Below are 26012 nucleotides of genomic sequence, written 5' to 3'. Positions count from 1 at the left end.
TATTTATATAAAGTGGTAGCCACAAAAGGAAAAGTAACAAGAGAAAATGAGAAAGCAGAAAATCTGAGAGTTTGGGCAATATCTTATTTACATCAAGCTAGCATCGGAGGTCGATTTGTGGTCTAATTGAGCTAAAATTTTGTCAACATGTTCGTGGCGCAATTTTCTCGAATTTGAACAGTTTGATTTTCGTTTGAAGCTCCTTACATCAGGTTTTTCATGGATTGATCAAAACTTACATTTTTGGTTAGATTTATCCTTAATCTCTTGTAAAATTCAAGTGTATTGTCAAGAATTATGTTCTTGAGGTGTTTGCTGCTGTACCTCTAACATTTGCTAGAGAAGAACATTATTTACCCAATTTTGTTGATAGTGAAGAATTTCGGGTGGACTCCAGTCCCGTGGTTTTTTATATCCGCACATTAAAGAGGTTTTTCACGTAAAAAATCATCTTATGTTTGCGTGCTTGGTATTTATTTTACTCTATTTTACTCTACTATATCGATTCCTATTATGTTTACATAAGATGGGAGATTATTTTATTCCGCTGCGTTGATTCGATATTGTTCAAATTGTTACTGTTCTCCAATCAAATATGACCAACAAATAAATAAAAATAAAAAAGAAAAGAGAAGGAACTTTCAGACATACCCCGTAAGATGGAATGAGACATTTACCGAAGGTTAGAGGCTTAATCTTGACTAATTTCTTCTTTGGAACTTCATGATGTTACGACATGAACCATCAATTTGCAAAGCAAAGTGACAAAACAAAACTGAAAGAGACTCTAAAAAGTGGAACTTCTCAGGCAATTGGAGTACTTCTAAGGGCAGAAAATGGTCAAATCGGCACAAAATCAACGCCCACTTAACCAAGCAAATGGCAGTTTACGTCTGGGGCTAATAGACGGTGAAACACACGACAATTAACCAAAAAAGGAACGGCTAAATTCAGGATCAAGCAGAGAGAAAGAGAACAACTTGAGAATGGAAGAAGCTGAGTCCGAGAGGAGAGACGAATGCAGAAGCCAATCGGAGCTGTCGAGACTTGAGCTTGAGAGTCTTCGATCAGCCTAAGCTGTTCGTGTAAAGGATCGCTAAAGTGCAATTTCCTTTATTCCATGCCATTTCTCCTTCAGCAAAAGTGCTTTAGAAATTTTAAAATTATGTCACGAAATTACGATTAAATATTGAAATTTTCAAAAAGTACAATTAATACTTAAAACTTGTCAAATTGGTCCAAAAAAGACCTTCCATTGGTTATATTTGTTAAGATCAAGTCGACACAAAATCGCAAAAGGGCATTATAGTATTATAATTTTCTTGCAGTGCTCACTCGAAATTAAAATTTTTTCAAGTGATTCAATACTTGTGATGAACATTTTCAAAACTACGGCATTCAAATATCTCAATATTTAGATGATTGCTTTTTTTTTTCCTTTCCCATTCAGATGATTCATTGAAAGTTATAAAATCGGCGACCTACAAAGCTATCCAATTTGCAAAATATGTGGAAAAAGATTATAAAAAAAAAGATGATCAAAGCAACTGGCAGTTTACATCTGGAGCTTAGAAACGGTGAAATACCCACAACAATTAACGAACAAGGAACAGCTGAATTCGGAGTCGAAGCAGAGACGAGACCAGTCACTTTATTTTCATGCGGATGCTGGGCATGAAGAAGCTGAGGATCTGAATTTTCAATTATCTGTTTTTTATTTTGAATTTTATTTTATTAATGCTTAAAAGCGCACTATAAAAGCCCCCCGCCCAAATAGATGCCGGGCGCCCCCACACAGAAAATGGCGGGAAAATTGGATTAGGATTGAGGCCTAGATGGGGAACCCCCATCGAATTCTTCTTCAAGGCAATCGCGCCGGACACGGCCTTCCCCTGTCGATCGGAGCTTCGGGACAACACGTGCCGGGCCGATACCCTTGGGATCACGACGAGATCGAGGCCAATCTATGGGGTCGTGCTTCCACCACAACAAAATCGAGCTGCTGGCCCAGCAGATAATAGCAGGCCTGCTCCAAGTTCCACTGGTTGGTTCCTATTAACCCATTCGTCCCTTTCAAAAGCTTGCTTTAATTCTCTCTAGTCTTGTAAAAGATTTCTTGATAAGGACCATTACAGTAATTTCTTCATCAGTTAGTGCAGAAGCTCAAATCTGTGCACATGAGGCAGCAGAACTGAACAGCGATGACGAGGGTCATGATGTCAATGTTAAGAGAACCTCCACCAAAACTGAAGGCGGTAGAAAAAGAAGATTTGTATTTGATTTCTCGGATGAAGAAGATGAGAATGAAGATGCAGATAAAATGGAAGTTGATGAAGTAAAAGTGAGAGCGGAAGAACACCACCAGCCGCCAAACATTGGATGTGCTCTTTGAAGGGCCAAAATCATGGTTCCTCCAAGGATGTAAATGATAAAGTGACAAATCCTGCATCAACCTCACTGAAGAAGCGAAAGGTTTTGAAGACTAGAACTGATGAGCATGGGAGAGAAGGTAACTTGATGCTAATTTATGGATCACATATATGTACTTAGCGTGCTATTTTTCTGTAAATATGTTGGAGTTTGATAGGAAGGGGATGGATTACTCAATAGAAAGTGGGGGCAATTGCCTCTGCTCACGTTTTGAAAAATGTATCATGATAGTAGTAGTTTATAAGGATTTTCTTGGTTGCGACCCCATTAAGTTTGTGAAGGTTTTGCTTAAAACAATAAAAAAAGTTTCTTTTGACAAATATCTGGGTTTGGCCCCACATCTTTGGAAAGCTTAACGTTTTTAGATGGTTACTTGTTGTACACCTAAACTTGATAGTTGATCCTGTAGTTTTTTGTCTGATAACGTGAGCACACAAGAACATGAGGCGTTATTTGAATGAACAAACTTAATTAAAGCGCACTTACAAGTTTGCCCCCACTGCAGAGAAATTTCTAGATCTGTTCCCGTCGATAGGCATCATATACTTTTTTTCAGTGTAAGTTAATTTGTTTATCTGAAGGAGATACATGAGTCACCAATTCTATGTTACAAACCCAAATACACCACAAGAGCCACTTTCAAGGCAAATAGGCATTAACTGCACATCATGAGTTTTTTTTGTATGTTATCCATCGGTAAGAGGTGTCCTCAGGTTTACCTCTACATGTTCTTGAGTGCATTTTCTTTGCAGTAACCGAAGTGGGCTGGGAGGGTGAGGAAGAATTGAAGAAAGCAAACTGTGCTATGGTTGGCAAATCTAAAGATGACGGAGCTGCTGACACCACGAGCAGGTTTGTTCTTCTTTGGGTTGTTTTCGTTCTGCAATATTTTCTTACATGACCTTTCTTCAGGTAGAAGCTCACACTAACATAGTTTAGGTTTATACCTGCTTATGGAGAGCTTAGCTAGACTGATTCGTAAATATCTTACGCAGTTAGAGTGGCATTTCCTTCTGTCACAATTAGGCAAAGATGGAAGCTTGATTGATGGCTCGTCCCAATCTGCTTTTCCCTCATCCTTAAAGCCTTTAGAGCTTGTCTAATTAAAGGAGGTTATTTAAATATTTTTCCTCACTCAATTTGACCAATCTGCATCTTTTAAACCAAGCCCCGGGTCTCCTTATTCCCTTCTGACTTCTCATGCCACATTAAGTACAGAAAACATGCCATTGAGAGACATGCCACAGTTAGCTATTAGCAACACCCACTTCTGGCATTCTTTTTGGTTGAGTCAAATCAGTGGAACTAGAGTATCTGCTTTGAGCTTGACTGAAAGGAATGGTGGCTGTCTCAACAAGAAGTATATCACCTAAGATTGATCATCATACTGGATCCATGGCATTAGATGCTACTGGAGATTTTTGGGCTGTGGGCAGGCATGGGCTTAATGACCTCGCGATCCTTGAAAATCGTACACCTTGCTTGTGAAATTAGAGAGTAAAGCATAACACACTTCCTTTGCAACTCCGAGTAAAGCCGTCCATGAAAACACGGATCTAAACGTAACTTTACGAGGAGAAATCACTAGATTGTTATGACTATGACAAAATGATGTTTGGGATGGATTAATTGTATTATCTATGCCTAGCTCAGCGAGGATTGTTGTGAAAGAGGGGGGCTTTAGCATGCTCCTTTTCTTAATGGTTGAAAGGTGATCGTCAGAGACAAATTGCGTTTCTTCATGGTGTGCAAGCAAACATGCATCCTCTCTCGCATGTGTGGATTAGAGGAGTTAATGCTCTACATACCCTCTTTGAGGAGTTTTACATGAGTGATGGGTATAATGTTGGAGGAGTGTGGTTTCATTCGAGTTATGTTCGTATAGATTTTCTGGCCTTGATTATTCTTAGACAACCACCACTTTGTTTTTCATTTCTAAATACTGATATATGGTCGAAATGCAGAAGCTCAACATGGTCAATGGAGTGCTCTTTACTGGGGGGTAGGCTAAAACTGGATTGTATTATGAGACTGTGAAGGCAATTTTCAAGGTACTGTTATGATTGATACCCCTAAATATTTCTAAGAAGTTGTGTTTCTATATATTGGTTGGAGGCAGAGCTTCATCAATCTTGTATTGACTGTTTTCATGCAATCGAGTTTGTCTATAGTTAGTTTTCCTTGAATAATGTGCTGTTTTTCATTCAAAAACTTTTTATTCCATTGCTTCAAGACACTCGAGCATTCGCACTTCCTTGGGAGAGAATAGTTCGTTTTTATATGCTTTCAATGAGTGTCCTGTACATTTTTGCTTTGCACTTTTTAGATGTACTCTTTGCCCGTTGTTTGCAGAAAGTTTTGGCGAAGAATGATGCTGGTGACCACTTCCCATTGTATGCCATCTGTTTGGGCTTTGAACTATTGACAATGATAATCAGCAAGGTAACTCTGTCCCTTGTCACCGTTTTAAATAGTCTATCAATGCTTTCAGTCCTTTTGGTTGCATATTTTCTCTTTTCTAATGCAAGAGTCACTTTACATGGTCTGTTCTTTAAACAAAAAAAATTTCTTTTCACTTTTTATCTTTTGTGAGGTATTGTGCCAGAAAAAAACTTGTCTTCCCATGGCTTGACTTAGCACACTTGATTTATTATCATCGGCATATATCTATGGCCTCTATTGGCACAAAACTTGAAAGCATAAGTCATCACTGCAAGGTTGAGATTGCCTTTGCTTTAAACTTGACAACCATGGTGATTATTTGACATCAAACCAATTGTGATGCAAATCATCTCTCAAGGTTTAAGTTGTTTCATTAATGTCAAACGGAATTTATCATCTGAATGAATTACAGAAAGTGGTGTTTATAGTATAGAGAGGAAAGTGGAAAACTCTCTTCATAATAATTTGACAGTTCCCTAATGACAGGACAAAAGCATTCTCAAGGAATTTAATGCTGCCGATGAAGCATCCACTCTACAATTTATGAGAAACACAAACATTGAAGGAACAGTATTTCAAAGGTATGGTTGACCCTAGTAAGTTTTCACTGTCAACTTTTAAGTACCAACGCATATAAAGACAGATAAAGCTGTATTCTTTTTGAATTGACAGCAAGCAGGATATCTTTATGCTTCCAAATGGCTCCTTATACTGTATGAGAATATCAATTTGGATTTATGTACTTTAGTATATGATGCTGATTATGTAGCCGTGGAATCAAAATATTGCTGGAAAGAGAAATGTGGATTACATCAAATTATTACGGATGATTGTGCTGGTATACCAAAAGTGGTTATTGTAGTAGAAGATGTGTGGTTTCTTTGTATAAGGTGTCTGTTGCTTGATATAGTCGTGCTTAATCACCTATAGATGCAGTTCTAACTTCCATGTATCCACTGTTTTGCAGATTTCTGCCAGATTTGCTTAAGTTGAGTGCAGATTGCCTTGTCATGCAAATTCATCATGTGAGTTGTAAGACTTTAGTAGCCTGCTGGTTTTAATTGAGAATACTAAGTGAAATTTTTTTGGTTCCCCCATTTCCTCTTCCATTTGTTTTCTTTATGCACCTCTTTGTTCCAGTAGTGTTATCATCGCAGGGACTACATTCTTATTTTGATATAAGCCATCTGTTGCACGTAGCACGGCCAATACTGCTAATAATGGTGTCTAGATAGACCAGTTAGATCCTGGAAAGTTAAAAGAGGAGACAAAAGTCATGCAACTTTAATGCATTGTTTTGCTTCTTTTTATAGACTAACATCCTGTGAGTTTTTCATATGAGCCCAGTAGTTTTTTTTTTTAAAGCTAAAAATAGCTAAAAAGGCTAATGATATGTTTTTTTTCTGAAGTTTTCTTATACTGGCCCAGAATTTTTTTTTTCCCATTGTGTGTTTTGTTATATTATTTATTTCACGAATGTTATTGGGACCAGTCTATTTTAATTAAGACTTAAATCTCAGTTATCTTACCTATTCTTGATGTATGTAATCATCTTTTCTAATCCAAATATTCATTTGTGTTGCAGTATGGCATATCGCCAGAAAGACTGATGCAGGACACCAACTTAACGAATTTCTTTAAGGTCTTGACAACCAGCATGGATGGAGACAACAAGGTTGAATATAACCAGCTACCTCTTATTTCATGTCTGAAGTGATATATTGCAGTGAAAAAAATATTTTGCGTTACTGCTTATTTCAGTTATTTGTGAGAATAACATTAAGTTCTTTGAGGAAATCTATTACCAGGTCTATGTCTCCACAGTCCAAGCACACAGTTACCCTGTAACTGCTTTCCAATGGTATCCAGAGGTAATAGTTAGTTTCCTGCTTTTCTTCTTGTTCAACACCAATCTCATTTGATTAGGAAAGGCACATTGCTTCATGTAGTAGTTTTCATACCGATCATCTCACTATTGGAAGCGTATTAAGCCTATTCTGGTAGATGATCCGTCAAAATATGCCAGACTTTAATTTGTCATATTGCAAATATAACTACGTTGGCCCTTTTGTAGTTTGTTGCCATTCAAAATTCCTGATAAACTCTTCTACCAAGTTAGCTCAAAGGAACAATAATTTGCACTACAATTTGACTGCATGATGATAATGCTGTGTTGGTGCCAAATGAAACATGCACCTTCTATAGGGTTCTGACACTCCCTAATGCAGCATCATGAGAAAGAAGTTACCCAAAAATCAGGATAGTTGAATTTCCGAATTGAGAGATTGGGCTCTGGTCTAGCAGTTTTTAGTTTTATCCAAGATGATCCATATTAAATTCATTGCCTTCCTGCTGAGCACACGATCACGGACTATGAATTCGATCTTTTCTTTTCTGGGCATTTTGAGGAAATTGACTTCTTGCTGTTGCAGATTCTAATGCATATTGTTCAAACTAGTTCTTGCGATGCCTCCTGATTTTGTGGTTTTTGATTTCTTTAGTGAAGAGCTTGTGGCACAACTTGCCTAAGTCTCGCAGAACTGGTTAGGCAAAATTTGGAGACTAGGCAATTTTGAGTTTATCATGTTATAGAGGACATGATCCTTTTTTTTTTTTTGATGTTTTTGACTTAAACACGATTCATTTACGTAAATATCTCAGGGAGCTAAATCAGTGATTGTTCTTGGGATTATATTTTCCACCTCTTCATATCTGTGAAGTATGTTTAGACTTACTGCCTTGAGGTAACTTATATGGCTTTCTCGATATTGTGCAGAAAAATGCTTTGAATGGGGTTTGTCCATGATACCACACTCAGATGATGCCATTCAAGCTACACAGCATCTAGCAAACTTCTTTGTCAGGTCAGAATTTGTCGAGTAATTTCATGCTGCAAAGCAAATTGCGTTTGAAATTTCCATGTCAAAGTTCTTAAATATCTTGTATCATACACAATTATGGTTACATGAACTGTGCTTGTGGTTTAGTGTTTGCTTTCCACTCAGTTTGAAGGGAAAACACTTATAATTCGAACTTGTTATCCTGTGGTGAGGCTAGGAAGTCCGTAAACCGGGCGTCCGCCCCGAAGTGCTTGACAATCTGATATATAATTACAGTCCCACGTATTGTGAGAAAGCAGGGTAAGCTCTGGTGCTATCAATTCAGTGCATTTCTTCATCAGTTTTGCACATGAATTTTGTGATTTAATGACTGAAGTGTTAAATTTGTATGACCATAGGAAGGGATATGACGAGGTTTATATCTTTACGTGACTGCGTCACCCCCATTTTTAACGGGCGCCAAGTCTCCTATGCTGAAGAAGGCGCTGTACTGAATTGCTCGAAATCAGAAATTTGCTCTTTATGTAAATGAGATCATAGATGTATGGACATTATTATTTTAATGGCAAGTGTTGAACATTGTCCTAGTTATCTGAACTTGAACTATGCATATGACTTGTCGCCTGTAAACTAATCGATGACTTTGTGTCTTGATGAGTCAATCAATAGACGAGCGATAGAGCTTGGGAGAGCCAATGCTAGTCATAGGCGCCACCTTGTGAGTATAATAACCATTCAAGCCTGCTTAACAATCTAGTACCTCCCTCCGAGATCTCACCTTGGGAGCTTTGTGACAACTCTATTTTGAAAATAACGCAAAACTGACGGATTTTGCAATTCAAGTTTAACACAAGAAAAAGAAATTACCAGAAAAATCAACAAAGAACAATAAGAACACTAGAGATTTAAGTAGTTTGTTCCAGATGTTAGTATATACTTCACAAAAAGAGCCAATTGCCAAGAAATCCACTGTGAATCCAAAGAGCAAAGAATTTACCATTGTTTGATCGCTCAAGTGTTTTCCAATCTTCAATCTCAATCAAAACAAACCATTAATTGCTATCTCACATTTTTTTTTCACAAAGAGCTCATTCAGCAAACTCATAGAGAGAACATTCAAATATCCCTCTTAGTGCGTAATAATCGAGTAGAATTTTATCCGTCATATATGTAATATTTGTATCAAAAAACAAAAAATAAAAATCCATTACATAAACCTACTCAATCTAGAATACCAATAAAACTTTAAAAACTATTCAGATGGAGTAGCTCGGCTCAAATTCAAGACATTCTCGGCAATGGCACTCATTTTTGAATTAATATCGATTTTCAAAAGAGCATGACATAAAAAAAGGGTAGCTGTCAGGTTCAAGATGACAATTGCTTGGTGACATCCGGTATGCTCTTGTAATCATATCTTGGAGCAAATCTGAAAAGAGATGATTTTATAAACAGATCAATCTTCCATGATTTCGACCAAAAAAAAAAAAAACTCCCATGATGAGTATGCAAAGGAAAAAAAGATAAATACAAAAGTCAAAGAAAGAGATGGAAGAACTTGTCATGTTTAGATTTTCCTACCCTTGGAAAAAAACGTACAGGTGTGGCCTCACCTGATAAAAGAAAAATTAATGGTGTGCAATGATTTAATAATCCATAAGATTTACCGACACTTGTCGACAAAAACTCTAAATGGAGTTGCCAGCCGGGAAAGAGATTGTGGGAGTCATTCCATTGACTCAAATACATGGAGAGGGTTTTGGTTTAGTTAGGCCTAAAACTCTAATTATAGATTAGCAATACATTTACAATTTGTATTTGGAACTGTAATTTCAGAGAAAATAGTCAAAGTAAAATATAGTTAGTAGGAAAATTGAAAATCATGAATTGGTCCAAGAAGTTAAAAAAAGTGAAATTAGCATTAATCAAGATATACGCTATTGTATTAAAGTATGACATAAGTTTCTTGAAAACAAAAAATCCACTTACAATGCCCGTCGAAGTTTCTTATTGAAATTAACAAACGCTGACCACTTTTGACGATTCTTCGAGAACCTGTAAGAAAGATTTTGTTACGGTGAGAAAGCAAACACAAAATCCAGCAAAAATTATTCCCCTGATTATTTTGGAGATGTTGGTGCCGGTGGTGATATTCTAGATTTTTAGGTTAGGATTAACATGAGTTTGAAAGGTCTATCCCAAGCCTCGGCAATGGATCAAATCTAGTAGTGATTACCTTCCATTGAAATCACGAACAGACTCTAGGTGAAGTATCGAAGGATGCCAAAGAAAATATAGACACCGTCTTCCAATGTACGGTTGGATCTGAAACTCAAAGATCCCACAGCTCATTACACCTTCATTCACTTTGTACAGGTTCGGATCAATGGAATATTTGAAGACACTATTGACCTCCCTTCGGGGTTGAAACTTATGGTAGATTATATCCCAATCCCTGGGCGATAAACTACACAACCTGACTAAAATATCATCAAACTTTCTTGGATGCTGCTCGTAAACCAGATGAACACCACATTTTTCTACCTTTAACCCAGGATTGGTGATAAAAAAAAATGAAACGACAAGGTGGTTTGACATTGTCTCCCAATTTGTATCACGTGGAAATTGAGTACCCGACACATAACCTAGCCAAAGGCAGCCTGAATCGACAAATCTGATGGGAAACTTAAATAAGGGACCTAGGCATAGAACCCATAGAAAATGAAATGGTCATTTTCCAGATCCTGACAGGAGTTGCAGTTGATTCGTTTAAAAGATGCGCATATGGCAAATCCTCTCAAGCTATTATCATGCCAAATAGGGGGCATTTCTATGCTCAACAAAGGTCCAACTGCTTGGTAGCTAAACCACTCGGGTATTTCACATTGCAGACATGGAGACACCACATAAGTTGTTGGAATTATTCTCATGGAGCAGCAAATGATGTAACGAAGCAACGACAATGAGTACTTCTGTTGCAAAGTTAAATCAAGATCTTGCGGAAGCAAACAGGAGCAATTAATGAAACAAAACCCTAAGTTAGGTACTGTGCATATAATGAATGGGTTTGATATCCTTTCCAATCTAAGGCACTTCTTAGCCGCCACAGTGATTATGCTTTCTGGAAGTCTTGGTAACACTTCAAGATTTTTGCAATGATTTAATATGAGAAATTCCAGGCCAGAGATATGTTCGATGCTTGTAGTTATTGTGGTAAAACTGTTTTTGGCTAGGTCTAAAGACCTCAAGGAGGGTAAGTAGCCAATATCACTAGGAATTTCTCCTTCCAGAAGATTGCAACCACTCAAATCCAATTCTATCAAAGAGGACAACCCTAAAAATGAAGGCAACCGCGGACGCCTAGAGTTCAGAATTCTTTTCAGCGGACACGTCAGTGTCCTCCAAAAATTTTGTGGCCTCCTTTTACTAACCCGAAAGCATAATTTTTTGAGATTGTGTAAGAATGCCAAGCTGGATGGGAGGTGTGTTATGGCACTTTCACTAATATCAAGCTCCTCTAAGCACTCTAAGCCCCCGATGCTCTCAGGCAGTTCTTCAAGATTCGAACATCCAAACAGATTAAGAACTCTGAGAGATTTTAGATTACCTACACTATCTGGAAGTCCCGTGAGGTTTTCACAGTCAGCCAAGTCAAGTAGATTGAGACTTTCTAGATTTCCAATTGAAGGATGAACCTGAGATAATGCCTTGCAACCTTTGAGAATTAGCCTCTCTAAATTTGGGACATATATGAAGTTTGGAGTCTTCACAAAAAATTTGGAACCATTTAGGTTGATGACTTTTAACTTCTCTAAGACCTGCATTTACAAAAAATTGGTCAAACAATTTTATTAGCTTGTTATACATAATAGATCGTCTGATGAAGCATACACATGCATGAGTACTAATTCCAACCTTTTCCCCTCTCCAGAGGCTATAAAGGAGGCTATCCTGCATATGGAGTTGGACAAGACTCTTTGGAAGAAAACTTGGTGGAAATGATGTAAGATTGTAATTGTCCCATCTTAGCAGGCATAGTTCATTTGAAAGGTGCTTAAACCCAGAAGAGAGGTGGATGGCATGAATATCAAGCAATCTTAAGTTATTCATGTTTGTGAATAACTCTCCATTCAGGCGCATTGTTCTATGGTCCCCAGATTGCAAGACTATGGCTTTGATTTTTCCAGTTCCCTGATAAACAACTAATATAGTGTCAATACATGACTAGCAAGTTTTTTTTTTCCCTATAGCAAATAAACATGCTTGAAAATTAATTTTGCAGATACTCACTGAGTTTTTTGACAGAATATGGCATACATCCTCAAAAAGCCAGACTCGACTTCGTTCTCCTGGCTCTTCAGGAGACTCTCGACGAACAATTTCCCAAGCCATTTCTTGTAGCAAATCATGCATCCACAATTTGTTGCCCACGATTTGGATAAGAGATTTATTAACAAGGATTTCGATTCCAATATCTGCATACAAGCCGCAATTGTCCAGAACTTCTACAACATAAGGTTTCTCCTTTCCCTTGAAGAAACATGCAATATCTAGGAAAATCTCCTTCTCTTTCTATCTAAGTCCATCATAACTCAACCTAAGCTGGTAAAAAATTTTCCCTTATGGACATTCTTTGAGTCTAGCCAGTGCACTCTTCCATTGCATCAAGCTCTTACAAGCCAAAAAGGAACCTAGGACATCAAGGGCTAGAGGAAGGCCATCAGCGTATCCAATAATCTGCTTCACGAGCTCATTGAACTCCGCTGGAGGATGATTACTTCTAAAAGCTTTCATACAAAATAGTTGGAGAGCCTCACCAAAGGATAGTTCCTCCACCTTATATATGGAATTTACTCCATATTGGAGAAGCAAATGTTCATCTCTGGTTGTTATAATGATCCTACTTCCATGACCAAACCAATCAAAACCTCCTATTAATTTTTCCAACTGCTCCTTTTCATCCACATCATCAAGAATAACGAGAACTTTTTTATGTTGTAGTCGTTCTTTTATCATGTTCGCTCCTCTATGATCATCCCTGATTCTCAGATTATCGTCTTGGAGAATATCGTCGAGAAACTAGTTTTGTAGATACACCAGACCATTCTTTTTTGATATTTCTCTGACATTTGCAAGAAAACAACATCCATCATCAAATTGGCCGTGGATTTTGTCAAAAACTGCTCGTGCAACAATTGTTTTGCCTATGCCACCCATCCCCCATATGCCAATACTACGTACATCACTCCTATCTAAGCATAAAGATTCAACTATATTTGCAACGCGGGAATGCATTCCCACAAGATTGTCTACAACGTAGGACAGCCGAGGACCCAGTTTATTTTCGACTTCTCCAATGATTTGCTTAACAAACTTGGTCTCATATCTGCAACAAAGAAATGCAGATGATTAGTTCCCCAGCAAGAATTGAGGATGTTTGGTTCTAGAGTGTATTTTGGTTCAAATGAACTAACATGATACAGAGTATGACGGTTATGACATTAGTGGCATGCAAATATTAAGGAAAACAAATCATTCCAAGTTAGGGGAAGAGAGGCCTACCCATCTTTCAATTCCATTCTGGCGAGACTGGCTACTTTACTCATTGCATCCTTCCACCTCTTTATATCTCTCTTGTCACCCGAATAAGCTTCCTCAGTTTTAGCAAAGGCTTTCCCAAAGTTTCCCCTCAATTTCCGTATGTCAGATGGATTGACCTCGTAGAAGATTGGTATCATTGATCCTTCATTAATATCCTTGCACTCCACAACTTTAGCAACTTCTTCCATACACCAAGTAGAAGAAGCGTAGTTTTTAGAGAATATCACAAGTACAAGTCTTGACTGCTCTATTGCCCTCAATATTTCCAGTTTAATACATTTTCCCCTCTGAAGATCTTGGTGGTGATCATCTCGAGAGGCCACAATTCCTCTTCGCCACAAATGATCGTGCAGATGGTCAACAAATTTTTTTCATTTATCTTCACCTCGGAAACTCGGGATAACATCGTACTTATATTGACTATGTTTGTTTTCTAGCCTTGGGAAAGATGCCATATCTTCTTGGACAAATTTTGCAAAGACGAGAAATGAATGCACCTTGTCCTTATAGGAGTCCTCAAAAATAAATCGGGGTTGTGTTGACGGTTCAACAAAGATGAGGAGATTTTATGGGATTATGTAGAGGCACTGCATCCAATCTCATAGTTCCATTCCAGGGCCAGAGGAGATGAATGAGTACAAGTGAATGCCCTTTGCTTGTATATCACCCAAAAAAAAAAAAAATGAAAAAGAGAGCCAAAAGAGATTTTCAGACATCCCCTAGAAGAGGAATGTAAGATTTAGGGAGGGCTAGAGGCTTAATCTCGACTAATTCCTTCTTTGGAACTTCATGATGTTATGTTATGACATGAACCATCAATTTGCAAAGACGCATGAGCCCAGAAAAAGGAAAAAGGAACAAAGTATAAAACAAAGATGAAAGAGACTCTGAAAAGTGCAACTTCTGGCGATTGGATTGGGTTAGGCCACTTCTAAGGGCAGAAAATGGTCAAATCAGCACAAAATCAACGCGCATTTAACGTTATGAAAATTTATGGAAGAAGATAACCAAAGGAAATGGCAGTTTATACATCTAGAGCTAAGAAATGTTGAAATACATACAACAATTGACAAACGAGGAACGGCTAGATTCAGAAACAAGCAGAGGACAGATAAAACCTTGAGAATGGAAGAAGCTAGAGTCCGAGCGAAGAGATATACGCAGAAGCTTCGAGACTCGACTTGAGAGACCACGATCAGCGGAAGCTGTTCTTATGAAGGATTGCTCAAGTGAAACTCCCCAGATAGATGACTGTTTTTTGCGCCGGCGATTATTAAATTTGCAATGTTACTTCATAATCTTTTCCCGCCATATGGAGCTAGGTGTGATTTCCTACACAGTTTTTTATGCTAAAATCTGCAATCGTATGTCGTTGGCGAGCGACTAAAATTAATTAGATGACTGTATTTTGCATCGGCGATTATTAAATTTGCAATTGGTTACTTCATAATCTGTTCCCGCCATATGGAGCTAGGTGTGATTTCCTACACAGTTTTTTATGCTAAAATCCGCGATCGTATGTCGTTGGTGAGCAACTAAAATTAATTGATATCTCAATATAATTAATGTTGAATAATCTCCAATAGATGTTGTTAGATTCTACCAATTGCAATTATAGATATTGTTAGATTGTGAAATCAATAGATAATCCTCAGATGTATAAAGAAATGGTGATACTTTTCCGAAGCTAGCCAAAAAAAAGGTCGGCATGTGAGTAAAACTAATGGGTATTTTGTCATGTCAAATGTTGATATGATCAAATCAAGGCCTGCAATTGCTTTGACCTTCACAGCATTGATAAGTTATAGAAATAAATATCGATAGACTATTAAAATCAGTTGACAATTTTTTAAGCATATATAGATCTTGGTACTTGTCAAAAACCTGTCAATAAGTTACAAACGCTTGATGAGGGGAAGCAAACCTACCGGTCATTTTCAGGTTATCGGAGTTGTTTGACACTTACCAGCATCGCATACCAAATTACCGATGCTGCAGCGAATTAGATCCCGTTTCAAAGATTTTTCCTCAAAATCACTTCCCTCAAAATCCTCCTAACCTAGTATTATGTCCCCACAAATTCTTTTTCTTTTCTTTTTATCTTTAAAGCCAAAATTATGGCCCATAATTAATCATTTTGCCATTGGATCCGAATTTCCCTTTTCTGATCTCTAATTTTTTGTCCGATAATTCATTTTTCGAAAATTTCGAACATGCCGATAATTCAACGGACGATAAGGTGATGTCCAAAAATTTAATTTCGAAACCCTTGAAAGTTCGATACCCAAAATGAAATTAAATTCCGTGATTAAAAATCGATTGAATGCAACTTTAGTACAACCTAATCTATCGGATGGATTTTAATGGTTCTCACGTGGTTGATCCGTGGTCGATAATTTTCGATTTATGTGTGTGCCTCTTCGAATCGTGAACGACCCTCGGTGGTCATATAATCACGAGGGAAATCAATAGAAAAATCGGTTTATCGTTGTTCAACGCGAATGGAATCACCCATGAACCAACTACGTACTTCCGTCTAATCGATTTATATCCGTTCGCTAATTGAGGTATAACAATGTAGTATTGACCCTTGTTGATCCTTATAGTCGAGTGGTCGATCCCTAATTAAATTCTCTAGTTTTTCACGTTTTAACTCTCTACAACATCCCCAAGTAAAGAACCATTACAAATAACGAAGAAACTAATAGATTTAAATAGGATGCAACATAAAATAATCCAAATTTGATACCCAAATATTTGGTTTGATAACCTGTTACTAATTCTTCCTCTGTTTCTGGTAAATCGAAAGGTAATCTCTCACATTCTGCTAGGAAAGAAATTAGAAAAATGAAAATCCCTATAGGTTGACACCACAAATTCCATCCCCAAAGCCACAAATGGACGGTAGTAAAAAGTCATAGCAAACCCCCTAGCTACTTGTACTAAAAAACAAGTAAGTGTAATAATAAACTATATTATAAACTATACTAATATACCTAAAATATGGAATAAATATAAATACTAAATAAGAAATTGAAAAACTAAATTAAATATATATTCTATATATAGAAAATATATATTTTAGAATAGAAAGAAATTCAAATATAGAAATAAAAAATAGGAAAAATAAAAACGAAATTTGTTGTTATTTTAATTGTTCTTTTTTTTTTTTTTAGATTAGTTAACTCCCGAGTAATCAGTTTAGAGTAAAATAATCATAAATACGTCGATGAAATAACTACTTCATGTATTTTGAAATAGGGCCGAATTTTGGGATATCACATGACATGTCCATGATGACTCCTATGAGGGGGCCGGATCGTTCATGGGCAATGCATCTGTCTCGAGCATAACACTGCATGGCAATGCAAATCCTCAATAAATTAACGCCCATTTCAACTCTTCTTTTACTTCCATGGAGGAATCACCTGTCAAAGCGTTTGGTTTGTAGTACTCGCAGGGAAGATGAAGGCAGTTCACCGTCGTGGACACTTCTTCGTCTTTCCTCTCCTTTTTAGCTGAAGACCTAGAAGGATGTCTATATCGAAGCCAAGTCTACCGCGGTAGCTCCAGCTGTTCGAAACCTCGACCTACTTCGGTCCACTCCATTCCAGGTCTGTTCCGTGAAGGAATGACAACTCGGGGATCGCTCTGAGTCAACTCCCAAGCAGCAATCTTCATCTGCGTTAAGTCTATTATTTCAAGAAGACACCCATATGTAGACGTCACTCGGCACGAAGCGCTCTGCATGCGCAGATCGTATTCTTATATTCGCAGCGTTTACTTCTCCTACCGTCCGCATCTCATCAAGGCCGAAGAGATTTTTCTTTTTCCCTTTCATCTGAACATGATTTCTGTCCAGGAAACAATACCAGTTAAGACAAATAATCCAGAATCACCCAAGAATCACCGCAACTTCCTCTCCAAGGAAGATTGCCAAAGGAAACACTACAAGATGAATAATCTAGAATCACCCAAGAATCACTGCAACTTCCTCTCCAAGGAAGATCACCCGAAAGATATCTCAGAATGACCACAACTTCCTCTCCAAGGAAGATCACTCAAAAGATATCTCTCTTAAATCTTCACATTGATTAATTAAATCAATCTAGGATTATAATTGATACACCTAGATTGAGAAAATATACTCTTTCTTTTTATTAATCATTCTTTGTGTTATATATTGGCTCCTTTGTACAAAGATTCATATAACTCTTAATATAATAAAACTTTCCTCAAGGCAATATTCTGTAGAAATCTATCTCTCTTGAATCTTCACAATTTTGATCATATGAACACAAGGACGGCCTTGTGATGAGTCCACATTCCGAGTGGCAAACAACGATTGTGGCTGCTCGAGTTGAATTGCTCGGCCAACCCGCTTAACATGGAGAAGTTATTGCATGGTTCGTCCACTCTATAGGCCATTAACATCCCAATCATTAGTTGTGGAGGACCTATCATGGAGCCGATATGATCAATGGTGGAGATAAGTTTGGTCTATATAATTTGTAGACCATGCAATATTTCTTCCTCGATTATCGGTCCAATTAGTAAAGGTGATCAGTGGGCAAGCGCCTCGAAAAGAAAATAGACCAACTTGAGCAACACCCTTACATTTTTTTTTTTTTTTTTTGGTCGGAAAGAGCAACACCCTTACATTACAAAGCCCAATCCAGCCTAAATAGAACCTTTATATAAAAATTTTATATCGTGGTCGATCTTTTTGAAAATATATAATGCATGCTCAGCCCAATGACCACCTTTATCAGTTAATAAAATGGTAGTGTTTTTCTACTAATCTAGAAAAAAAATTGTAACTAAGCATTTAATCAATTACCTTCAAAATATAGATATCAATCACATGTCAACTTAATTTAAAATAATTGTAGGCAAAGACCAATTTATAACCTGTCAATAATTTGTTAGAGAAAGTCTTCTTCATGGAAGAGTATGGCCAATTAACAAAGTACCTATATTTTGATGGGGGGTCTTCCAAACACTTCTTAAACATACTTTACATGGGATACTTATTAATCATTGCAAATAGCCACTGCCTCATATGGTCAATTATATTTTTTTTTCTAGGTTTGACTAGCGTAAAACGATGTACGTGGTCATAGATGATATTGAAGCAGAACCCCCTCTATTTTCATAGATGGGCTACAACTAAACCAATCCAATGAGAGCTAAGAATGCAGTCCCTACATGTTTCGAGATGACCAATAATAGAATTAGACCACGTTACACACCAAATAAAGGGGACAACATTGGTGACCAATATGAGCAAACCCCAAGGAAAATGTGAGCTTTATAAATCATGTCATTAGGTGAACATAACACATGTTAGATGTACACAAGTTGAACAATTCCACAACACATGACTAGTGGTCAAATTAAGATAATAGAATTGGCCAAGTTCAATAATCAAATTAACATGTATCTCCAATTCATCGGCATGAAGCATAAGTTGTTTTTTTTGCTTAATAGTCAAATAGATATTAGAAAATAGGCCAAGGTGGATTTGTTTCTTATCCTCGTCGAATCACAACAACGACGTCACAATAGTTTTAATTTTTCGTATGGATTCTCAGCGTGAAAAATACAAGAACCTGGTTTTTACTAATTCCAGATCGCTTTAACGGTTAGCGCGCACTATAAAAGCCCCCCACCCGAAATAATTCCCGGGGCGCCGCGCAGAAATGGCGGGAAAATTGGATTGGGATTGAGCCCTAGCAGTAGCAGGGGAAGGCGCAATCGGATTCTCCTTCGAGGCGTCGCGCGAAATCGTCGCTCAGAAGCACAAGGGCCTTCCCGCATCGATCGGAGCTCCGGAGCAAAGATGTGCCAGGCCGAAACCCTAGGGATCGTCGACGAGATCGCGGCCCTCGTCTCCGATAAGCTGCAAGTGGTACCGTTCAACTTCCTTTCCCTCTTTCGATTTTCGATCTCGTAATTGTTGCCTTTTTCGTCGTCTGCGATCTCTCTTTTGTGTCGATAATTGTAATAGCTTCGTTTCTTTGTAGAAAGCGGTGTTTTAACTTATTTTCTCATTGGTTCAATTTGTTTGAGTCAAAATCGTCGTCCCCTAGTTTTGCTCCCTCCTGTAAGGACACCAATTATTCTGCAGGACTTATCGGTATTGTTCTTTCAATGGTCAGTTCTTTGTAGCAATTTGTAAGCAATTTGCTTTCTTTCTCAGGTTTCATACAAGTGGTTGAGCCGCAATTTCTTGGTATCTTCAAATACTGCAAAGAGGTTGGCATGTCTTCATAGAGAATGATTTAGAATACATGGGCTTGAAACAGCACTGCTAATAGTTACTTCCTCTTCAGGTTACTTCCTCTTTATCTGGGTGGTTAAAGGACAATCCGTCATGTTAGCATATCAAACTTGTTTCTGGGCCTAAACCTGCTGGTCAGATTTTATCTTGTGTTTCCTATTGCCCAATATTTGTATTGGTTTGATGCTTATATGACCGCCTGAGATGTGTTATCCACGCACTGGAGATGGGTCTTCCTGAAATAACCAAATGGAGTTCCTCTGTTCATATGGTTATGGTTATGTTGATAAAGGCCCTTGATTCTTTCATTTTATGATGTCCCAAGGAGCTAGATTATGCAATGACTGATAGTTGTTTCCGACATTTATAACTAAAAACCTGCCTTTCAGATTTTTTAAGAAAGAGAGCTTCTTTGCAGTTTTTCTTTCGAAATCATGGATCAATTGGCAGTATGCTCATATGTAAATACTGTTGGTTTTGAGAGACCGCTCAATATGTAGGTTTTAATTATTTTTTAGGGGCTACTAGTGGTAGGAAATAAGTTTTGCCATCTGTGATAAGCAATTATGTCTCGTCAAAATAATATGCCAGATGAGCATGCTTGAGTTCAAGCATTTGTTACGAAATTTCCATGCAGACAGATTGATGCCTTGAATTGAGATTTAAACAGTCTCACTTGTTAGGCGGATGCTCATACAACTTGATTTGTGGATAGAACTTCAAAATTGAACGTGGTTCTTGTTGACTTCATGATTGTTCATTTGCACAGTTATGAGAATCTGTGAGCTTTATTCCCTCACCTGCTACATATTAAATGTATATTCCTAGAAATTTCATGGTTTGATTATTTTATTTTTTTTAATTAAGTCCATAAGGGATATTTACTTTGCTTGATGTGTATGCAGAAGCCGGGGAATAATTTGATGGTGAATGCTCAGTTCAAGTCTATAGTGTGCAAACTTGCATTCCGAAGGATCCAGCTGCACTTTGGAATGTTGAATTCGTGCAGGCAGGGAAGCTTTTCGGCCAGGATGCAACCACCGAGAATTGTCTGAGAGATAACAGGTGTGATGCCTTGGTTCAGATTTCTGTGTAGTGTAATGCCTTGGTTCAGATTTCTGTGTAGTGTGATGCCTTGGTTCAGATTTCTGTGTAGTGTGATGCCTTGGTTCAGATTTTTTTGTAGTGTGATGCCTTGGTTCAGATTTCTGTGTAGTGTGATGCCTTGGTTCAGATTTTTTTGTAGTGTGATGCCTTGGTTCCGATTTCTGTGTATCTATATGCATGCAGGTGTCACTAAACATAATATTTTGATGAGGACCAAAAACAACGACTTCCCTGTGTGATTTTTCAGGTTCTGTGCGGTAGCTAATCCCTTTGTTAGGCGAAGTGAAGAGAGGGAATTATTTGACTTGGGAGCTCCAAAGCTTAATGGCGCCAGAGTCTCAGGAACATCAAATACTGTCCATCAAAAGGTTAACCCACCACAACCGAGAAAGATTGAACAGACAAGCCAAAAAAAGTTGGAGCAACCCGTTGATGTGCCTAAGTATGCAAATAGTGAAATAAATGGTGCAGGAGTTCATGATCAAGCCAGCAAACTGTCTGCAGACAAAGAAAAAGTCACTAACTTCGCTGCGAGTAAAAAGTTGGGTCAGAACGGCAAGAACTCTTCCATAGCTGGGGGTTCTCTGGCAAATCTAGTGTTGGCCCAGCAGAAAATAGCAGCTCTGCTCCAAGTTCTGCTGGTTGGTTCCTATAACCCATTCATCTCTTTCAAAATTTTGCTTTAATTCTCTCAAGTCTTGTAAAAGATTTCTTGATAAGGATTATTACAGAGTTCCTTCTGTTAATGGAAAATATTTCTTCATCAGTTAGTGCAGAAGCTCAAATCTGTGCACATGAGGCAGCAGAACTGAACAGCGATGATGAGGGTCAGGATGTCAATGTTAAGAGACCCTCCAAAACTGAAGGTGGTAGGGAAAGGAGAGTTGTATTTGATTTCTTGGATGAAGAAGATGAGAATTAAGATGCAGTCAATTCAGCATCACCTGATTTTGTAAAAGCCCATTCTATCCTTGCTTCAAAAGAGAGTGCCAAAGAGTTAGTTTCTGAGAAGAAGTGCAAGGAAGATAAAATGGAAGTTGATGAAGTAAAAGTGAGAGTGGAGGAACACCACCAGCCACCAGAGGAAGATGTTTCTGCCATCAGTAGAGGTGTGAACATTGGGATGTTCTCTTTGAAGGGCCAAAATCATGGTTCCTCTGAGGATGTAAATAATAATGTGACAAATCCTGCATCAACCTCACCGGAGAGGTGAAAGTCTTGAAGACTAGAACCGATGAGCATGGGAGAGAAGGTAATTTGATGCTAATTTATGGATCACACATCTACTTAGCATGCTATTTTTCTGTAAATATGTTGGGGTTTGATAGGAAGGGGACGGATTACTCAATAGAAAGTGGGGGCAATTGCCTCTGCTCATGTTTTAAAAAATGTATCGTGATAGTAGTAGTTTATAAGGATTTTCTTGGTTGCGACCCCATTAAGTTTGTGAAGGTTTCACTTAAAACAATAAAAAATTTTTGACATATATCTGGGTTTGGCCCCACATCTTTGGAAAGCTTAACGTTTTTAGATGCTTAGTTGTTGTACACCTAAACTCGATAATTGATCCTGTAGTTATTTGTCTGATAACGTGAGCACACAAGAATTTTAGGCATTATTTGAATCAACAAACTTAATTAAGGCAAACGTACAAGTTTGCCCCCACTGCAGAGAAATTTCTACATCCGTTCCCATTGATAGGCATTATATACCTTCCTTTTTTTCTGTGAAAGTTAATTTGTTTATCCGAAGGAGATACATGAGTCACCAATTCTATGTTACAAACTCAAATACACCACAAGAATCACTTCAAGGCAAATAGGCATTACCTGCACATCATGAGTTTTTTGCATGTTGTCCATCAGTAAGAGGTGTCCTCAGGTTTACCTCTACATGTGCTTGAGTGCATTTTCTTTGCAGTAACCGAAGTGGTCTGGGAGGGTGAGTAAGAATTGAAGAAAGCAAACTGTACTATAGTTGGCAAATCTAATGATGACAGGGCTGCTGACACCACGAGCAGGTTTGTTCTTCTTCTTTGGGTTGTTTTCATTCTGCGATATTTTTTTACATGACCTTTCTTCAGGTAGAAGTTCACACTAGTATAGTTTAGGTTTATACCTGCTTATGGAGAGCTTAGCTAGACTGATTTATAAATATCTTACTCAGTTAGAGTGCCATTTCCTTCTGTCACAATTAGGCAAAGATGAAAGCTTGGTTGATGGCTCCTCCCAATCCGCTTTTCCCTCATCCTTAAAGCCTTTAGAGCTTGTCTAATTAAAGGAGGTTATCTGGATATTTCTCCTCATTCAATTTGACCAGTCTGCATCTGTTAAACCAAGCCCCAGGTCTCCTTATTCTTTCCTGACTTCTCGTGCCACATTAAGTACAAAAACGCGCCATTGAGAGACACACCACAGTTAGCTATTAGCAACACCCAAGTCTGGCATTCTTTTTGGTTGAGTTAAATCAGTGGAACTAGAGTATCTGCTTTGAGCTTGGCCACAAGGAATGGTGGCTGTCTTAACAAGGACTATAGCACCTAAAGATTGATCATCATACTGGATCCATGGCATTAGATGCTACTGGAGATTTTTGCTTGTGGGCAGGCATGGGCTTTAATTACATTGCGATCCTTGAAAATTGTACACCTCTTGCTTGTAAAATGAGAGACTAAAGCACAACACACTTCCTTTGCAACTCCGAGTAAAGCCGTCCACGAAAACACGGATCTAAACGTAATCTCTATGAGGAGAGATCACTAGATTGTTATGACTATGAAAAAATGATGTTTGGGGTGGATTAGTTGTATTATCAATGCCTAGCTCAGCGAGGATTGTTGTGAAAGAGGGGGGATTTAGCATGCTCCATTTCTTAATGGTTGAAAAGTGATTGTGAGAGACAAATTGCATTTCTTCATGGCGTGCAAGCAACACATGCGTCCTCTCTCACACGTGTGGATTAGGGGAGTTAATGCTTTGTATACCCTCTTTGAGGAGTTTTACATGAGTGATGGGTGTAATGTTGGAGGAGTGTGGTTTGATTCGAGTTATGTTTGTATTGTTTTTATGGCCTTGATTATTTTTAGATAACCACCACTTTGGTCAAAATGCAGAAGCTCAATATGGTCAATGGAGTGCTCTTTACTGGAGGGTGGGCTAAAACCGGATTTTATTATGACACTGTGAAGGCAATTTTCAAGGTACTGTTATGATTGATAACTATAAATATTTCTAAGATGTCGTGTTTTTATTTATTGGTTGGAGGCAGAGCTTCATCAATCTTGTATTGACTGTTTTCATCCAATAAAATTTTTCTATAGGTAGTTTTCCTAGAATAATGTGCTGTTCCTTATTCAAAAACTTTTTATTCCATTTCTCCAAGACACACGTGCGTTCTCACTGCCTTGGGAGAGAATAGTTCATTTTTATATGCTTTCAATGAGTGTCCTGTACATTTTTGCTTTGCAATTTTTAGATCTACTCTTTGCCTGTTGTTTGCAGAAAGTTTTGGTGAAGAATGATGCGTGGTTACTTTGGATAAGGTGTCTATTGCTTGATATAGTCATGCGTAATCACCTATAGATGCAGTTCTAACTTCCATGTGTCCACTGTTTTGCAGATTTCCGCCAGATTTGCTTCAGTTGAGTACAGATTGCCTTGTCATGCAAAATCATCATGTGAGTTGTAAGACTTTGGTAGCCTGCTGGTTTTAATTGAGAATTCTAAGTGGAATTTGTTTGATTCCCCCGTTTCCTCTTCCCTTTGTTTTCTCTCATGTACCTCTTTCTTTTAGTAGAGTGTTGTCATCGCAGGGACTACATTCTTATTTTGATATAAGCCATCTGTTGCACGTGACACGACCAGTGCTGCTAAAGAATGGTGTCTAGATCAGTTAGATCCTGGAGAAGTTAAAAAGAGGAGACAGAGGTCATGCAACTTTAATGCATTGATTTGGGAATATTCATTTTTGCCAAGAGTTAGTAGAAGAATTGATTTGTTTTTTTATTAGTTTTGATGGACAATGGAATCATCCGACCCCAGAAGAATCGATTTTTTTATACACCAAAAAAAGGGAATCATCAATATTTGAACAAAATAGAAGATTCCTTCATTTTGTTAGCCGCGTAATCTATGGATTAAATTCTGTCGTAGTTCTTGCCCCGTTCTTCAAGATTTATAGCCATGATCCCCACAGCATCCATTGCCGCTCACTGCTCGGATCCGAAGGACCGCGGTGAGTGTTGACAGGGGTGATGGTGGACGGCGGTGACCGGTGGTGCGGAAGGTTTAGGACGCAGGTAATTTTGGGCTAGGATTTTGCTTTTTCGGGAAGATGGGATAGCGGGTTGTTTATTTTTTAAATTTTGTATTGTTTTGTTAACTTGGTATTTAGGTAGTGCCGCATAAAAATTATGAGTGTATCATGACACAAAAGGTGTATAGCAGAGATTCGTGTTAATAATTCCACGGTCCACATCGACAATTATCCATTGATAGTGAAATAGTTTAATAGAAAGGTTGACAGAATTTTATTTTGAAGTAGAAATTTTTTATTTTAAAATAAAATTATTTTCTAATAAGAATAAATGAAGTACATTAACTATTTGCAACGGTTCGTTTGTTTCGCATTAAATAAATAAATATTTTTTTCTAAAAATAATCACTTGCATAGCATAAAATAATTAGTTAAGGAAAATGTTATCATTATAGACGATGATTTATGTTTAACTATTTTCATGGACGAAAAAATGTTTTTTTTATTTATTTTTGTAAACGATATAAGGGATCAATTTTAGAAAAATGTGTTCCAAATTATTTACTTTTTACAGAATAAATAGAGCTTAAGGCATAAATGCACTTAACGCAAGAGCCAGTGGAATATTACTAGAAAATTTTATCAATGATAATTGTCAATAATTTCTTTGATTGATTGGAAGTTGAATCAGATTGAATATTAATATTAGCCACGTTTAGTGCACATAGCTCCTAAGAATCCTGTTAGAGTTAATCACTAGGCTTTGTTTAAATTTTACATTACAGAGCTCCTGTCTTTATTTTCCTCACTCTTTATTTATCGTTTTTGCTTTATTTAATTTTTATTGCTTGAGCACCCTTGCATAATATCATTTGTATGTGTTGGGACTTATAAAACAAAATTTAAGATATCATGCACATGCTGTCATAAAAGAGATAAGGCACCGAAAGAACGCTAAATTTCATATAGAGTAACCAAGTTTCTAGATTTGTAAATCTCTAATTCGTAATAGTAAGGGTGACTCCCTCGCCTTACACGGCTCATAATTAATCCAT

At 37.6% G+C, this 26012-nt stretch overlaps 2 protein-coding genes and 1 long non-coding RNA gene across 5 annotated transcripts; 2 read left to right on the top strand and 1 right to left on the bottom strand.

Annotated features, from left to right (window-relative positions):
* The first annotated feature begins 1868 nt into the window (after window positions 1-1868).
* Window positions 1869-8309, top strand: LOC104451566 (probable gamma-glutamyl hydrolase 3). Of its 2 annotated transcripts, XM_039314837.1 has the most exons (11): window positions 1869-2044; window positions 2151-2509; window positions 3183-3282; window positions 4395-4481; window positions 4783-4872; window positions 5359-5453; window positions 5840-5897; window positions 6458-6547; window positions 6681-6743; window positions 7649-8012; window positions 8111-8309. In XM_039314837.1, exons 5-10 carry the CDS (start codon window positions 4858-4860, stop codon window positions 7676-7678), a joined length of 351 nt encoding a protein of 116 aa, XP_039170771.1. In that variant the 5' UTR covers window positions 1869-2044; window positions 2151-2509; window positions 3183-3282; window positions 4395-4481; window positions 4783-4857; the 3' UTR covers window positions 7679-8012; window positions 8111-8309. The 2 variants fall into 2 exon arrangements, with proteins under 2 accessions (XP_039170771.1, XP_039170772.1); XM_039314838.1 differs by lacking the exons at window positions 1869-2044; window positions 2151-2509 and having other exon boundaries at window positions 3167-3282.
* Window positions 8310-9080: 771 nt separating this feature from the next.
* On the bottom strand, window positions 9081-13501 carry LOC104451568 (disease resistance protein RUN1). The gene is made up of 7 exons (XM_039314382.1): window positions 13275-13501; window positions 12954-13098; window positions 12389-12791; window positions 12030-12187; window positions 11628-11903; window positions 11238-11530; window positions 9081-9141 (listed from the first exon to the last, which is right to left on the bottom strand). The coding sequence occupies exons 1-7, from the start codon at window positions 13499-13501 to the stop codon at window positions 9081-9083; spliced, it is 1563 nt and encodes a 520-aa protein (XP_039170316.1).
* Window positions 13502-19013: 5512 nt separating this feature from the next.
* LOC104448558 lies at window positions 19014-24821 on the top strand. Of its 2 annotated transcripts, XR_726324.3 has the most exons (10): window positions 19014-19224; window positions 19516-19571; window positions 19649-19730; window positions 20502-20661; window positions 20951-21344; window positions 21471-21955; window positions 22624-22723; window positions 23816-23902; window positions 24204-24244; window positions 24322-24821. It is a non-coding gene; the product is annotated as an uncharacterized LOC104448558 (long non-coding RNA). The 2 variants fall into 2 exon arrangements; XR_726326.3 differs by lacking the exon at window positions 24204-24244.
* The last annotated feature ends 1191 nt before the right edge of the window (window positions 24822-26012 follow it).

Source organism: Eucalyptus grandis, chromosome 6, assembly GCF_016545825.1.
Source record: "Eucalyptus grandis isolate ANBG69807.140 chromosome 6, ASM1654582v1, whole genome shotgun sequence".
NCBI lineage: Eukaryota > Viridiplantae > Streptophyta > Magnoliopsida > Myrtales > Myrtaceae > Eucalyptus > Eucalyptus grandis.
The sequence above is the reverse complement of the archived record's forward strand: the minus strand, read 5'-3'. Positions and strand labels throughout refer to the sequence as shown.

Excerpts from the sequence above, each read along its gene's own strand:
- LOC104451568 (XM_039314382.1), bottom strand. The coding sequence starts at position 13,501 with ATGGAAGAAGTTGCTAAAGTTGTGGAGTGCAAGGATATTAATGAAGGA. Across the intron at positions 11,904-12,029 it reads GAGTCTGGCTTTTTGAGGAT|GGAACTGGAAAAATCAAAGC; the intron begins GTATGCCATATT and ends GTTGTTTATCAG. Across the intron at positions 9,142-11,237 it reads GAGAGCATCGGGGGCTTAGA|ATTTGCTCCAAGATATGATT; the intron begins GTGCTTAGAGGA and ends ATCTCTTTTCAG.
- LOC104451566 (XM_039314837.1), top strand. Across the intron at positions 5,454-5,839 it reads GAAGGAACAGTATTTCAAAG|ATTTCTGCCAGATTTGCTTA; the intron begins GTATGGTTGACC and ends ACTGTTTTGCAG. Across the intron at positions 5,898-6,457 it reads TTGTCATGCAAATTCATCAT|TATGGCATATCGCCAGAAAG; the intron begins GTGAGTTGTAAG and ends TTTGTGTTGCAG.